The sequence below is a fragment of the Hemibagrus wyckioides genome, linkage group LG17 (genome assembly GCF_019097595.1).
Source record: "Hemibagrus wyckioides isolate EC202008001 linkage group LG17, SWU_Hwy_1.0, whole genome shotgun sequence".
Taxonomy (NCBI): domain Eukaryota; kingdom Metazoa; phylum Chordata; class Actinopteri; order Siluriformes; family Bagridae; genus Hemibagrus; species Hemibagrus wyckioides.
Genome location: NC_080726.1, coordinates 17893683 through 17909548, shown reverse-complemented (window position 1 = coordinate 17909548; position 15866 = coordinate 17893683). Strand labels below are relative to the sequence as shown.

The window sequence follows — 15866 nt, the reverse complement described above, 5'->3', positions numbered from 1 at the left end:
GAGCTGGAAAAGGCTGCAAACTTTGAGAGAAAGAAAAACTACAAGCTTTAAGATGACAGAAGAGCATCGAGGAGAGAAAAAGAGGATTAGATAGAGATGGGAGATTTATAGAAAGCTAACTAGAAAGTAAGTAGAGCTTATTATTATTTCAGCTCCACTTGTAAACATCTTTGGTTTGGTAGCTAATAAAATGAAATTATTTTGTGTCATAATTAAACTAGCTTTGACTAGCATCGCTTTCTCTTAGCATAATAGCATAATCCTGTGTTCAGTTTCAGTGATGGGATGCTTGTGTGTATGAGCTGAACATGAATCTGTTATGAAGGTTATGTGAATGACATGCAGGACACTGTTGGATATGAACATGATGTTTATTCATTTCAGTAATGACACAGATGAAACGGCACAAAATCAAAAATACAAAATGGCTGAATGACATGAATACTGTAACACACAATGAAATGCTGAATGTACAGGATGTGTTTAAAAATAAATAAATAGTGACAATAGATAACTAGCAAGTTACAATTCCTCAGTGTAACACTACCAAGTGAAATATATTTAGTACTGCATTTTATAAAGCCATTGATCTGCAAACATTTTTCACATATTCTTTTTGCCAGAAGATAGCATTCATAGGGAAGGAATATATTTCTGCTAATACAATGAAGGTTGCTATTGTTAGCACTTGAAAGTTAGTAATTTCTAGAAGAAAAATAAACTTTAAAATAGCTAACTTCAGCTATTTAGAGATCTAATCTGACAGACCTTCACCAGATTAACAAGATGCATGATTCATATTGGCTAGGAACACAAATATTGAATGTCAGCAAACAGATGCTATCTTTTACCCTGCATCTGACTTTTAGCCAAGATGTTCCACTGACAGCGCCGCCTTTTAGCGCTAGTTAGTTGAGTAATTTCGGCATTTGTGGTCATTACTCATGTTGTTTTTTTCTTTTCAAATGTATTTACAAATATGTTCTAAAACTATCAGTAAAAACACTTTACTCTTAATAGTGAAAACATTTCTTTAAAAAAAAATAAAGCTATAATTTTACACATCCATATTTTTTGGTGCAAAAAAGCTATTTTCTTACCCTGACACGCCCACATGGCATTTATCTCTCTCTCACACACACGCTGTTGTTAGTGATTATGTTTTATGTAACATGTCCATTTGTGTCGCGTTGTTTTGGGAGTGTGTGTTAGGAGTGTGTAACTTTTCCCGCATTAGCACTGTACTCTCCGATTTTCCTTTATCGTCGGTATACGACGTATCGTGTGTTGTATGTTTTGTCATGTGTGTCGGTGTGCGCATAGGCAGCTGCAGCCGCAGTTTCTTCCAGAAGTGTGACGAGAGTGAGGCTGACTTTTCTCCTTCCCACCGGACGAGCGCTAGAGCGATACGTGCACGCAGCAGCTCTTTCACACACTTGTGTGTGTCTCGTTTGTTACTCTTGTCACGTGACAAATGAGTGGGTTTGAATTGGATCAGCACAAGCTTCACGCTGCCCCCATGCAGCATGGCAGACACACCCGCCCGAACCTCCAGGAGAGCCTGGGCATCCCGAAACGCACTGCATGCACTCAGTATGACCAGCAAGCGCCGACTACGACTGACGAATTGCAGAGTCTCCTCTGTTACAGCTACACACACACACACACACACACATTTTAATAAGGTCCATAGAAAATCATACCATTACCACGATTTGCTAGCTATTCTTACACAGACTATTGTGATCAACATTAAAACCAGTATTTCAGACTAATCTGTATGTAATTTTTTAAAAATCACACGTTTACATTATGGTATCACTTCAAACTTACACACACAAATGTTTTTGTTCCAAGCCTGTAGTGTGTGCGAGTTTGTATACTCACTTCCTCCTGGCAGGCTGTCTCTGTCGAATATACACACTGTGTATCCGAACTCTGCCTCCAGCACACGCCTCAGTGTTGTCATGACAAACTCCTCCTCCTCTGTGTTGCGTGCGTATGAGATGTACACATCATACTCCTTATCATCTACACACACACACAAAAGCAAAATCTGACAATGTACTCCAAGGTATCAATACTGCATGTGGTTTGGAACACATCCTGAAAGCTCAACAACTGTGTGTGTTACCTCTGTCTCTCTCATCCGTGCCGAACCAGGAGCGATAGAGAAGGTGCACCTCAAGCCAGAAGACACGATACAACACAAAGAGCAACAATGCAAGAACCAGAGTCACACCGAGACCACAGCCGAGCTCCACAGAAGGAACATACACTAAACACACACACACACACACACACACACACACACACAGCAGCATGTCAAGATATATCAAGACAGCACATAATTAGTACATAGTGAACATGAAATGTGTTACGGTCTTAAATTGGTCTAGGGAAGAACGCAACAGAACTAAGTGGTTGGTGGTGAGACACTGCGACGGCAGAGGAAACGCCATCTCCGGGCCCAGAAATGGCTACAATAATGGAAGCAACCACAGCAAATGCAGCAAAAGAAGTTTTTATTCACAAAAAAAAAAAAAAAATTAGAACAAAAATAGTGAAGGGGTATCAACTTCAGAAGGGGGCAAGGCCAAAACAAACATAACAAAACTAAGTTCTGTAAAGCTGCTTTGAGACAATGTCCATTGTTAAAAGCGCTATACAAATAAATTGAATTGAAATGAAAATTGAATGAACTCGTATTACCAACGGACTAAGCTGCAAAGAAAAGAAAAGAAAATACAGCAAAATAGACATGTATTAAGGAAACTCAAATTAACACACTTCTCTTAGGTAAAGTCTCAGTCATAGATGTAATCAATGAGACAAAGGACAGAAACTCTACTTCAACAGTCTCAACACAACTGAGAGAAAGATACCCCAAACTAAGGCTTAACAATGAAATTCTGGCGGTAAGGACGAGAGCTCAGCCGCCGCACACCATCTAGCCACCACCAACTACTGGTCTGAGGGTAGCTTCAGTTTAAATACCCTCTCTCCTCTCCCATCACGCAATGATGCAGAGCTCTAAATAACTACAGGTGAGGATACTGGTTCTGTGGGGAGAGCGAGCGAGAGAAAAAAAAAAGCACACTTTGACACAACAAAGACTTTATGGCTCTGGACGTAACAAATGTCAAGTTATACATGTTTGTAAGATAAGTTTGAGAGAACATGGGAAATAGAATGTAGCATACAGTGGAATGCGAAGGTTTGGGCACCCCTGGTCAAAATTTTCTGTTAATGTGAACAGGTAAGCAAGTAGAAGATGAAATGATCTCCAAAAGGCATAAAAGGTGGGTACCATAGTTATTACCTAGTAGCACCACCTTTGGCAAGGATCACAACTTGTAAGTGCTTTCTGTAGCCAGCCAAGTCAGTTCTTGTTGGAGGGCTTTTCACCCATTCTTCCTTACAACAGTCTTCCAGTTCATGGCAAAACCTTCAGCTTGCACCTCTTGAGGTAGTCCATTGTGGATTTTGAGGTGTGTTTAGGATCATTATCCGTTTGTTTTTTTAACTTCTGCATTTTACAGATGGTGTTGTTTGCTTCCAGAATTTGTTGAGATTTAATTAAATCCATTCTTCCCTCTACCCGTGAAATTTTCCCCATGCCATTGGCTGCAATACAACCCCAAAGCATGATCGATCCACCCCTGGTGTTCTTTTCATGAATTTCTGTGCCCTTTGCTCTCCAAACATACCTTTTCTCATTTCGGCCAAACAGTTCTATTTGTCCACAGGACTTTTTTTCCAAAATGCATCAGGCTTGTGTAAATGTTCTTTTGCAAAATACAGACACAGAAAAGATTTACTTCTGATGACTCTTCCATGAAGGCCATATTTGTGCAGGTGTCACTGAACAGTTGAACAGTGTACCACAACTCCAGAGTCTGCCAAATCTTCCTGGAGGTGTTTTGCAGTAAAACGTGGGTTTTGACTTGCAGTTCTCTCTGATATTTTTCTTGGTCTTCCAGACCTTATCTTGAACTCCACTGTTCCTGTTAACTGCCACTTCTTAATTACATTCCAAACTGAGGAAATCGGTACCTGAAAACACTTTGCTATCTTCTTATAGCCTTCTGCTTTGTAGGCATCAATCACTTTCATTTTCAGGGTGCTAGGCAACTGCTTAGAGGAACCCATGGCTGCTGATTGTAGGGACAAGGTTAGAGGAGTCTGGGTATTTATAAAGATTTAAAATTTGCATCACCTGGCCTTTCTGAACGATGTCTGTGAAAAAGCCATGACCCTAACTGGCTAATTAAGGTCTGATTCCTTGGTCAAAGTTATCTGAGAGCTCAAGTCTCCTGGGGTTCCCATTTTTTTTTTGCAAGGTGCTGCTTTCCCTTTTTCACTCTAAAATTGTAGAAAACGAAAACAATGCTCTTATATTGCTTAAAATATTGTAAAAGAGTGTTTCATGTTTAACTTTATGCCTTTTGGAGATTTCATCTTCCACTTGCTTAATCACATTAACAGAAATTTTGGCCAGGGGTGCCCAAACTTTTGCATGCCACTGTATGGGGACCTGAAGAAATCAGGAACATCAAACTGTATAAAACCAGCAGCACTTCTACAAAGAACAGTGCATCTCAGAAACAAAATGGATCCTGTGCGAGGTTCACTTTAACAAATTAATGAATTAATTTAATACCACTTATTCCTTCATCAGTGCCGTAACCACATAGAGGGAGGATTTTGGAGAATTTGCTGAGCTGTGCTTTTTAGGGAAATTTGAGACAGTGGGAAATATATAGTATCAGCACTGAGGATTACTAGCTTAGTGCGTATGTGTGTGTGTGTGTGTTTACCCTCCTCCTTCAGCGTGGCGTCTCTGCTGTCGAATCCTTTGCTGTTCTGAACAGAGCAGCGAAACTCTTTGTGCAGGTCTTCTTCTTTAAACGGCGACACATTTAACACTCTCTCAACAGTTTGGTCGCCATGATCATCTATCAGCACCCTGTGTGTGCAAACACACGCACACACACAAAGACACACACACAAGAATTAAAAAAACAATTATCATGCAAAACTTGAGATTTTAAGGCAAAGGCCTACATCACACCATGTATGTGTAGCTGTAGTTTTGAGTACGATATAGTAGTGTTTCAGTACTATAGTGTAAGTTTGTGTGTGTGTGTATGTGTGTGTGTGTATGTGTGTGTGTACTGGAATGCAGGAGAGGTGTATCGAGGCTCTGACAGTTCCTCTAGTGTCTTGTTGTTGATGCTCCACCACACCTGCTGCTCCTCATCAAGGTATGGCAGGAAGGCACGGCACACAAGCTTGGCATTCTTACCTGTAGGGATACCACAGAACCCCCGCTTAGCAAACTGCCCCAGAGATTGAGTCACAATGCGTTTGCTAGATTCTGCCAGATGTTAGTGGCTCTGCTGTACTAAAAATGATGACATTTAAACAGTATTATGACTTGAGACTCACCCACAATAACGGTGTAAATTTCCTTTGAAGTTGGATTCATTATCTTTGGCTCTTTGTGTCCAAGGTTGGCTGTTCATTCACACACATACACACACACACACACACAAAAGCATCCTTGAAGACCAGTACTACTGACACAATAGTGGTCATTAGCATACATCAGCATATGGTTTGCACTATAGTTTTAGCATGCTAGCATTATGTGTTAGCACATCTAGGCTGTCGGTGTGCAACAGCAGTTAGGCTGTTTTAGACTGACAGGAAGATAAAGGTTAGCAGTATTTGTGTTAGCAGTATTTGTGTGTGTGTTGAGTCATACACATGGCTCGGAGGTTGATGGTATGTGTGTAGTTGAGTGTGTGTCCATTGCTCTGGTAGATGACGACGCAGGTGTAAGGGCCTTCATACAAAACGAACATCTGATTGATTATCACATCGTCACCATCCATTTCTCTGAAGCTGTGATCAATAAAGCCATGCTCACAATTCTACACACACACACACACACACACACACTGAGTAAGAAGTCCTTACACTATAGTACTGAAACACTACTTTATCGTACTCAAAACTACAGCATAGTGTTGAAAAGCTACAATATAGTATTGAAACTCTACAGTATAGTAGTTGTAAGCTACAGAATAGTACTGAGACACCACAGTATAGTACTGAAATGCTACAGTTTAGTACTGAAACCCTACAGTACAGTACTGAAACCTTACAGTATAGTACTGAAATCCTACAGTATAGTACTGAAACCATATAGTACTGAGACACCATAGTTTAGAACTAAATCCCTACAGTATAGTACTAAAACCCTACAGTATAGTACTAAAACCCTACAGTATAGTACTGAAACGCTACAGTATAGTACTGAAACGCTACAGTATAGTAGTGAAACCATATAGTACTGACAGTTTAGAACTGAAACCCTACAGTATAGTAGTGAAACCCTATTGCATAGTACTGAAACCATTAAGTACTGACAGTTTAAAACTGAAACACTACAGTATAGTACTGAAATGCTACAGTATAGTACTGAAACCCTACAGTTTAGTAGTGAAACCCTATAGTATAGTACTGAAACCATATAGTACTGAGACACCACAGTTTAGAACTGAAAGCCTAGAGTATAGTACCGAAAGCCTAGAGTATAATACTGAAAGCCTACAGTATAGTACTGAAACCCGACAGTATAGTACTGAAACCATATAGTACTGAGGCACCACAGTTTAGAACTGAATCCCTACAGTATAGTACTGAAATGGTACAGTATAGTACTGAAATCCTACAGTTAAGTAGTGAAACCCTACAGTATAGTACTGAAAGCATATAGTACTGAGACACCACAGTTTAGAACTGAAACCTTACAGTATAGTACTGAAAGCCTGGAGTACAGTACTGAAACCCCACAGTATAGTACTGAAACCCTACAGTATAGTACTGAAACGCTACAGTATAGTACTGAAACCCTACAGTTTAGTAGTGAAACCCTACAGTTTAATACTGAAACCCTACAGTATAGTACTGAAAGCATATAGTACTGAAACCCTACAGTATAGTACTGAATCCCTACAGTATAGTACTGAAATGGTACAGTATAGTACTGAAACCCTACAGTTTAGTAGTGAAACCCTACAGTATAGTACTGAATCCCTACAGTATAGTACTGAAATGGTACAGTATAGTACTGAAACCCTACAGTTTAGTAGTGAAACCCTACAGTATAGTACTGAAAGCATATAGTACTGAGACACCACAGTTTAGAACTGAAACCTTACAGTATAGTACTGAAAGCCTAGAGTACAGTACTGAAACCCCACAGTATAGTACTGAAACCCTACAGTATAGTACTGAAAGCCTGGAGTACAGTACTGAAACCCCACAGTATAGTACTGAAACCCTACAGTATAGTACTGAAAGCCTACAGGATAGTAATGAAACCCTACAGTACTGAGATACCACAGTTTAGTACTGAAACCTTACAGTATAGTACTGAGACACAACAGTATAGTACTTAAACGCTACAGTATCGTACTCTTGCCACTGCAAAAACAGACACTCACATAGTACCAGATGACTTTGTGTGTCTTGTTTGGTAGGTGCTGCAGATTGGGACAGCGAAGCGTGAAGTTGCTCAGCATTGGGACTTTGACGTAAATCTGCAGCGTGTGGTCACAGTCACCCTTACGGGGAACCACATCCAATCGAACTCCGATCTTCACACAAGATGACATGTTCCTGCACATACACACACATAAAGACTACAGCATTACTGGCCTATTAGACTAGCTGTACTATTCATAAAAATAAAGAATAGCAAGTAAGATATTTGTTACTGTGTGTGTGTGTGTGTGTGTGTGTGTGTACCTGAGAATGCAGATGTACTCTCCTGTGTCCTGCATGCTAGCCGGCTGTATCCACAGTGCGTCTCTTTGTTTGACGAACTTCGGTAGGCTCAGGTCAACCGGCTCCTCCAGCTCTTGTGTGTGTTTGTACCAGAGCAGTGTGTGTCCTGTGCTCTGGATCTGAGCGTAGTTATACAGCTTCGGGTGTGAGAAGAGCGGACAGTGTATTCTCCCTGCTTCACCCTCATACACTCTCACTGCTTTCCTTTCATACACACCCCAGTTGACACATTGTGGCCCTGAAACACACACACACACACACAAATGATCAATTTTTCACTCTTCTGTTAAATTATTGTTTAGAAAAACACAAAAAAACAAAAACATTCTGCCGAGTGCTTGAAGCAGAGTGTACGCCAAAATCAATATCACACTCTCATCCCTGATCTGGACGTTTATTTGCTCATACACACACACTTTAAATCAATATTTAAGCTATAAAATATAGGACTTACTGCAAAATATTGCAAAAGGTCCAAAATCAATTACATGTGAGAATTCACACTCACACACATGGAATGTAGCTCATACACACACAAACACACACACACACACAGAGCATTGTGAATTATGTAGTAAAATTGTATACACACCCCCCTAAACATCTGCATAAATGCGCACACACACACACACACACACACACAGGTATATTGCTGCTTTGGTTTATGCTAATACAGTCTGCATGCTAACATCACCTCACATAATATAACTGATTTACAGTTCTGCGTCAGAAAAGAATATACTACACGCTCAGACTCCCTCTTCCCGCGCATGCGTGCACGCACACACACACACACACACACACACTCACTCACATGTGCACACATAGGGTGGCTCAGGACCGCACTGTAATGCTGTCGGTGGCCCACAGTACATCATAAACCCCAGTCTGTTCACTACATTGTGACATTTTATAGTCTTCTGTATGCAAGTCAAATGAAAACTTTCTCCATATTCTTCATTTTGTTCAATACAAGTGACATTAAAATCAGATAATTGTTCGTTATACACGGTAACACTTGTCTCACACTTTTACTCGTAATCTAGCTAAATGGATGGATGGATGGATGGATGCTGGGGTGAAACAGCAGGAAGTGTTGCTGCCTCAGAGCTCCAGGTTTGATCTGTTAATGTGTTTATCGTCTGTGGAGATTCTGCCATGTTACCTCCACAGTCAAGCTGGTACTGAACATGGAGTGACTATGCTAAACTCAATAAATGGAATACAATCCAATAAAACACTTTCTGATTTTGTACAGTGATCTTCTAAGCCACTACTGTTAGCTGGTGGACGACATACCAATCATCCCCCCAAGCAATTTCCAAACTAATAAAATGGCATCATCTTTTATTCACAATTCAGGAGGTACAGATTTGCCCCATTTCCCGGTCATATTTCTGGCCAACCAATAGCCAAGGTTGTTGCTGTAGGGGCCATATACTAAATCCTTTAACTGTGCTCTCCTCTACCTGACAAAACTACCCTACTGTCTGAACCCAATCGTTTACTCATCGTTTAATAAACTCTTTGGCTTGTTCTGCATGTCTGTGTTTATGCCAATAGTCTTTATCCATTTATTCAGCAACATTAGCAGATTGTTCTATTGAAAGATCGGCCATTACAAATATCAAAGCACTTTAGAAAGATGAGGTCCACCGATCTTATCTACTGGACCGCTGTTAGCAAGATGCCTAATTTCATTAAAGTGCAAAAGGCCCCATTGCCCTTTTTCTAGCTGAAGGACAAGGCGCATGAAGCAAATTTTTACATTTGAAAAAATTCACACAGGGTTCAAGTGATACCACTGCTGCTTTTTGATTGTTTTGTATATTATATGTATACACTTTACATATCAGGTGTGGACAAATCATAAACCCATTATGGCTAGACCACCAGGAAGGTCAAACCTGAAGTAGATAAATAGCAGTAAGGCTGCTGACCTCCTTGTGGTCTCCATGTGGTCTCCAAATGTTTCACACATTTTCCCCTTTGCCTTAGAACAACAAACTGTTATGCCAGAATGACTAAAGTCCTGTTGCCCTGACCGACCCCAAGTGTCCTGTGTCCCCTGCTGTTCTCCATCTCTACTGCAATCTGTGTGGCCAACCATATCTCCAAATCCATCATCAAAATGATTCACAACACAGTGGTAGCGGTTGGGCTGATGACAGTTGACCTACTTGAAGCAGGTGGAGGATCTAGCAAAGTGGTGCCTGGCCAAAAACCTTGCACATGTCAGTAAGACCAAGGAGATGGTCATGGAGCAAATAGAAAACTGCATACCTCTTAAGATCTAAAGAGCACATTTTGAAAGAGTGACCAACTTCAAATACTCTCCTGGTCACTGCAGATCCAATAAAGCAAGACAACACTTTTACCACCTCAGACAACTTCGGAAATTCAAGGTATTTGCCCACATTCAAAGGATATTGTGGACCTCTGCTGTTTAGAACATCACTGCCTGATACAACAAGTGTCCAAACAAAAACCATAACACCCTGCAGTGTGGTACATTTTAAAAAAAAAAAAAAAACTAGAAAAATACAGCCATCCCAGCGAGTTGGTTGTTAGGTTCTGCTGAACATAGCAAGGTTTTGTAATCTTGAAGCGGTTGTTATAGCAGGCAGTGATACTCTCAACAGCAAAGCTCTAGAAAGTCCTTTGAATGTAAATTTCTAGAATTGTCTGTGGTGGTAAAACTGTTGCCTTGCTTTCAGTTTCTTTTTGTGAGCCCAGAAAATTTTCAAGGACACTTCCCACTAGGGCTGCACGATTATGACAAAAATCATAATTGTCAATTATTCCCTTGAAATTGTAATTGCGATTATTAATTACGATTATCACAATTTACATTAAATGGTGTTTTGAATAGCTTTATACCATAGTTTGAAGCAACTGCATGCCATATTTTATAACATATAAATATTTTTTTATCTTGGTGACTTTTCTATCCTATTTCTAGGAGGGTGGAATCATCAGAGAGTATCTCCGAGACTTGATGGTCAATTACCCTACTAGTATTTATAGTGGTGAGAATTCCTTTTTCAATGGACAGAACAGCTGAATGATGGAGTCTGTTCTGGCCCATTGTTTGCACTCAAGGGCTGTACGGTGTTTTAGTCACATGGTGTAAAAGCAGCGCTGTGCAGACCGATAGGTGTATGACATTAAAGTATCACGAGAGCGGTTCTAGAGCATATTTGAGTGCACACGAGTGTGCCAGACTATAAGGCCAATTAAGAGTCTTTATTCGCCCCTCACAACGTAACATACAATAAACACCCCTTAAGCATGCAGAATAATGTAAGTAGATTTTTTTATTTTGTAATCGCAGCTTTGAACGATTACATAATCGTGGCATCTGTAATCATTATCGCGATTAGAAAATCAATTAATTGTGCAGCCCTACTTCCCACCCCAGGCTGCTGAGGTCAGGCAAATGCTTCTGCAGCCACATGGGAAAAACAGAAAGTCTCAGGAGGAGCTTCAAACCACAGGCCATTGGGATCTTTAACTTCCATAAGACATGCGAGGTACACTGTATCGCCAAAAGTTTTGGGACACCCCTCCAAATCATTGAATTCAGGTGTTGTTTTTCAGCGGTTAGGCTTGGCCCCTTGGTTCCAATAAAAGGAACTCAATGCTTCAGCATACCAAGACATTTTGGACAATTTCATGCTTCCAAATTTGTGGGAACAGTTTGGGGATGACCCCTTCCTGTTCCAACATGACTGTGCACCAGTGCACAAAGCAAGGTCCATAAAGGCATGGATGAATGAGTTTGGTGTGGAGGAACTTGACTGACCTGCACAGAGTCCTGACCTCAACCCAATAGAACATCTTTGGGATGAATTAGAGTGGAGACGAGGCCTTCTCGTCCAACATCAATGACCTCACAAATGCTCTTCTAGAGGAATGGTCAAATATTCCCATAACCACACTCCGAAACATTGTGGAAAGCCTTCCCAGAAGAATTATAGCTGCAAAGGGCAGGCTAACTTCATATTACATTCATGTGCATTTGAAGACAGACGTCCCTGATGTACTTTAGGGCACCTGACTTGCAGACATTAACATCCCTTTATTTCACGGTATAAAAAATATTCCATCATCAGAGCGATCACGCCATATGTGCAGCACCTACCAAAGTCAATAAGGAGCAGGATTTATAAAACCTAAATGTCCACTGAGAAATGACAAACAGATCTCTAATAACTCAGACCAAAATCTGCTTACATAATGTTTTAATACTTTACCCATGACCTTCAAAACCTTCTGTATGTACAGCCGAAAGGCACATCAACTAGCAAAACAAGTTGGAAGATGGGCAATTTAGCCGACTTTGAAGCTGGATTTATATTTTCCTATATAGCTTGTTGTGTTTCAATCCATCATTTTGAGGACCATAGGTCAGAGACTTTGTTATTCAATCAAATTTTAGGAGAATTTGTTTATTTATTAATATGTTTGTTGTGAGTGGAATCAAATCGTAACCGGAGTGTTACAACCTTAGTATTTATTTAAATTTTGTACTGAATAAAAAATTTGTAGTTTGGAAACATCCATAATGGAATAATGATGGTATATATTTAGCCTTAGTGTTGATTAAGACGATTTATTTAGCATTTGTAGTCATTAGGAAGTGTGGTTTGGGACATTTCCAGTGTGTACAGTAAATGTGATGGTATTTATTTAGACTTAGTAGTGATTAGGAAGTTGTGGATTGGAACATGTCCAGTGTGGAATAGTCCAGAGTGTCAGTATTTATTTAGCCTTCGTGCTGAATAGAGAGGTTATCTAAAGACTTCCTGAAACATTAGTTGTCACACTATTATACACACAATTATAGAAAGTGTTCAGCATGATAGAAAGACGGAGGAGCCATATTTATGATTCATGTATCAAAGATTATACCTGATTGGTCAGTGGCCGGAGCTTCTATTAGGGTGGCATGAACCACCCACATCAAGGAGAGGAAGTGGACAGCTGAGAAGAACATCCTAAAAACAAGAGAAAGAGAGATACACAGATAGATAGATACACAGATAGATAGATAGATAGATAGATAGATAGATAGATAGATAGATAGATAGATAGATAGATAGATAGATAGATAGATAGATAGATAGATAGATAGAGAAGCATTAGAGGAACAGGGTTCATTGAGGGATGGATGATTTAATAAGAGAGACATGGATCTCTCTCTTTCTCTCAGTGTGTGTGTGTGTGTGGTGTGTGCACCAGACAGAAACGGAAGATCCACTGAGAGGATGAGAGCGATGGGTCCCCTGTGTCACCACAGCAGTATCCATCATTCTCTCTTACTCACACACACAGACACACACACACAGACACACACACAGACACACACACAGACACACACACAGACACACACACAGACACACACACATAACTGCTCACATGGAGATGGTCAGTCATTGAGTAAAGGATGAAGCAATGAGGAAGTGATGGAGGGAATGAGAAAGTAGGGAAGTTATAAAAGGAGGAGTAAAGGTGAAGGGAATGGAGATGAGGATGGAGGGAGTAGCAAAGACGAAAGGAGGAAGTGAAGCACACACACACATACATACATACTCAGAGATTCCCCACAATAGTCTGCTTTAATTTCATTGAAAAGCATTTTGGGAAATCTGGAATGGCAATTATACAAAAGCTACAAGGCCACTTAATTGATTTAAGTCAGTCTAAAGCACTTAGGAGGCCACTTGTGTACAAACACACACACACACACACACACACACACACATACAAACTGATTAATCAAATTCGGTGCCTGATCAATAAGCTGCTCTATCTGAGAGGCAATTACATGGTGTGTACCACACACACACACACACACACACCCCTACTCTAAACGTTTACAACACTCATTACTCTCAGTATTTAAGGAACAGAGAATTCATTCAGAATTTTTTGTTACATTATGAATGCTGTAAGTATTAATTGTAATAAACTGCTGTGGTTCTTGGTGTTTTTCTGAAACGCGGTGATGGTGGAAGCTTTAAACTGCCTTTGTAAGGAATTGTGTGTATTCTTCCCCGAAATGGATTATTTTACAATAACAGCATGTCTCAACGTGCCTTGAAATGCTACAGAAATTTGTCAATGATTAAAATGTTTAATTTGTTCACGAATCACACGTCTTTTTTTTTTAATCCATTTATGGTTATATTTAATGCAGTGATACACCCTCAAGACAAGATTCACAATCCAGCCTCGGATTTTGTTTAGAAGACATTCAGATACACAGCTTGTCAAGTGCAAACATCTCTGCTGGGAAGAATTACTGACGCTGACACTGGGGCCTCCTTCCACAAATTATAAATAAATAAATAAATAAATAAATAAATAATCTCCTAATAAAAATCTTTACCACATCAGTGAGTTAAAATTTTATGTAAAATAACAACACGTCCTTAAATGAAATATTGCTTAATTCGGCAAAACGCGCGCGCGCACACACATACACACAAACATACGCACAATCACACGCACACACACACACGCGCGCGCGCACGTGACATTTGACAACGGAAACGGCACATTGGTCAATCTCTCAGGAAAGTAGCTGTCATCAACCTCAATGCGCGCTCTCTCTTCCCCCCCCCCTCTCTCTTTCTCCTCATCCTACCGAGATTTTCATTATAATTAGCGTCAATAAATTAATTAACATTTATCAGTTGCATTAATTAAGTGTGCATTTTGCCACACACGTCATCAAACCCAGCACCATAAACCGCATCATTATTTATAACAAATAGCACGCGACATTACATACATATATATATATATATATATATATATATATATATATAGAGAGAGAGAGAGAGAGAGAGAGAGAGAGAGAGAGATTTTTTAAAAAAAGAGCTGCTCAAACACACGCGCGCGCGCAAACACACAACGTGTTCAGTGCAGCGCGTCTTACCCGACAGCACGCTCCATTCACGGGCTCGCGCGTATCGGTTCCGTGTCATGCGTTTCCTGAGTTTTGGTATAACTGGCTGTTCAGCTCAATGTGAACGGAAATGTAGCGCCGTACTGTCAGGCTCCTCCTACGGAAAACCCCGTGCTGCCCGTGACTCCAAATCCCACAATGCTTCGCAACACGAAAGCCGAACTAGCCGCTGTTGCTAGCTACGGCAACGCGTCCGCCATATTGGAAAGGGTTACGTTTAATTTGACCTCAATACACAGTCAGGTCAATTCAATAACAGTGAATAGCCTCAAACATTAGCATACCTTAAATTTACCTCATACACTTTTATCCATATCATGGAGGCTAATTCCTGGAAACTGCCACAGAACCAGTGATAAAAATATGAGTTGGAAATTGAAAGAAAATTTTGGTAAACTGTAAAGGTTAGATTATATAAAATCCCTTGCTTAAAGGTCTGTATAAGTGGCTAATGTGACTACATGGCTATGTCCGTAACCTGTTAACTGTTACTTATTAGCCAGTGGTTAAAATAAGACGGTTTAAAGTGGTTATGTTTTGTAGTATTCATTCATTTGTAAGGTTTTTTATATGGATCTCGGGAATATTTGGTGCTGTGCACTGGACACCACCTTTATGGAGAAACATTTCATATAGTAAAGTAATGTAAATTACAGTAACAGGATTTTATTCTGGTTGGGTATCAGTGGTTAACTTGCCTTACAGGTGTTATTTGTCACATATACATTACTGCACAGTGAAATTCTTTCTTCACATATCCCATCCTTGGGGGTTGGGGTCAGAGCGCAGGGTCAGCCATGATGCAGTGCCCCAGGAGCACGAGGAGGTTGGGGGGCCTTGCTCAAGGGCCCAACAGTGGCAGCTTGGCAGTGCTGGGGCTTGAACCCCAATCTTCCGGGCAACGACCTACTTAACCACTTGAGCTACCACCGCCCCATACCTGGTCAAATGACAGTTATGAATTAGTGGAAATTTCTAGCATTGTTGTTCATGGCTTAGTGGTTAGCACTGTTGCCTCACAGCAAAAAAA

General features: G+C 40.3%; 1 protein-coding gene across 2 annotated transcripts; it reads right to left on the bottom strand.

Moving 5' to 3' along the window:
* Window positions 1-357: 357 nt before the first annotated feature.
* On the bottom strand, window positions 358-14944 carry LOC131368057 (interleukin-1 receptor accessory protein). Of its 2 annotated transcripts, XM_058413896.1 has the most exons (11): window positions 14807-14944; window positions 12775-12860; window positions 7822-8098; window positions 7518-7692; window positions 5771-5939; window positions 5452-5520; window positions 5179-5308; window positions 4821-4969; window positions 2135-2278; window positions 1888-2031; window positions 358-1650 (listed from the first exon to the last, which is right to left on the bottom strand). In XM_058413896.1, the coding sequence occupies exons 1-11, from the start codon at window positions 14821-14823 to the stop codon at window positions 1157-1159; spliced, it is 1854 nt and encodes a 617-aa protein (XP_058269879.1). In that variant the 5' UTR covers window positions 14824-14944; the 3' UTR covers window positions 358-1156. The 2 variants fall into 2 exon arrangements, with proteins under 2 accessions (XP_058269879.1, XP_058269880.1); XM_058413897.1 differs by lacking the exon at window positions 12775-12860 and having other exon boundaries at window positions 14807-14920.
* Window positions 14945-15866: the final 922 nt, after the last annotated feature.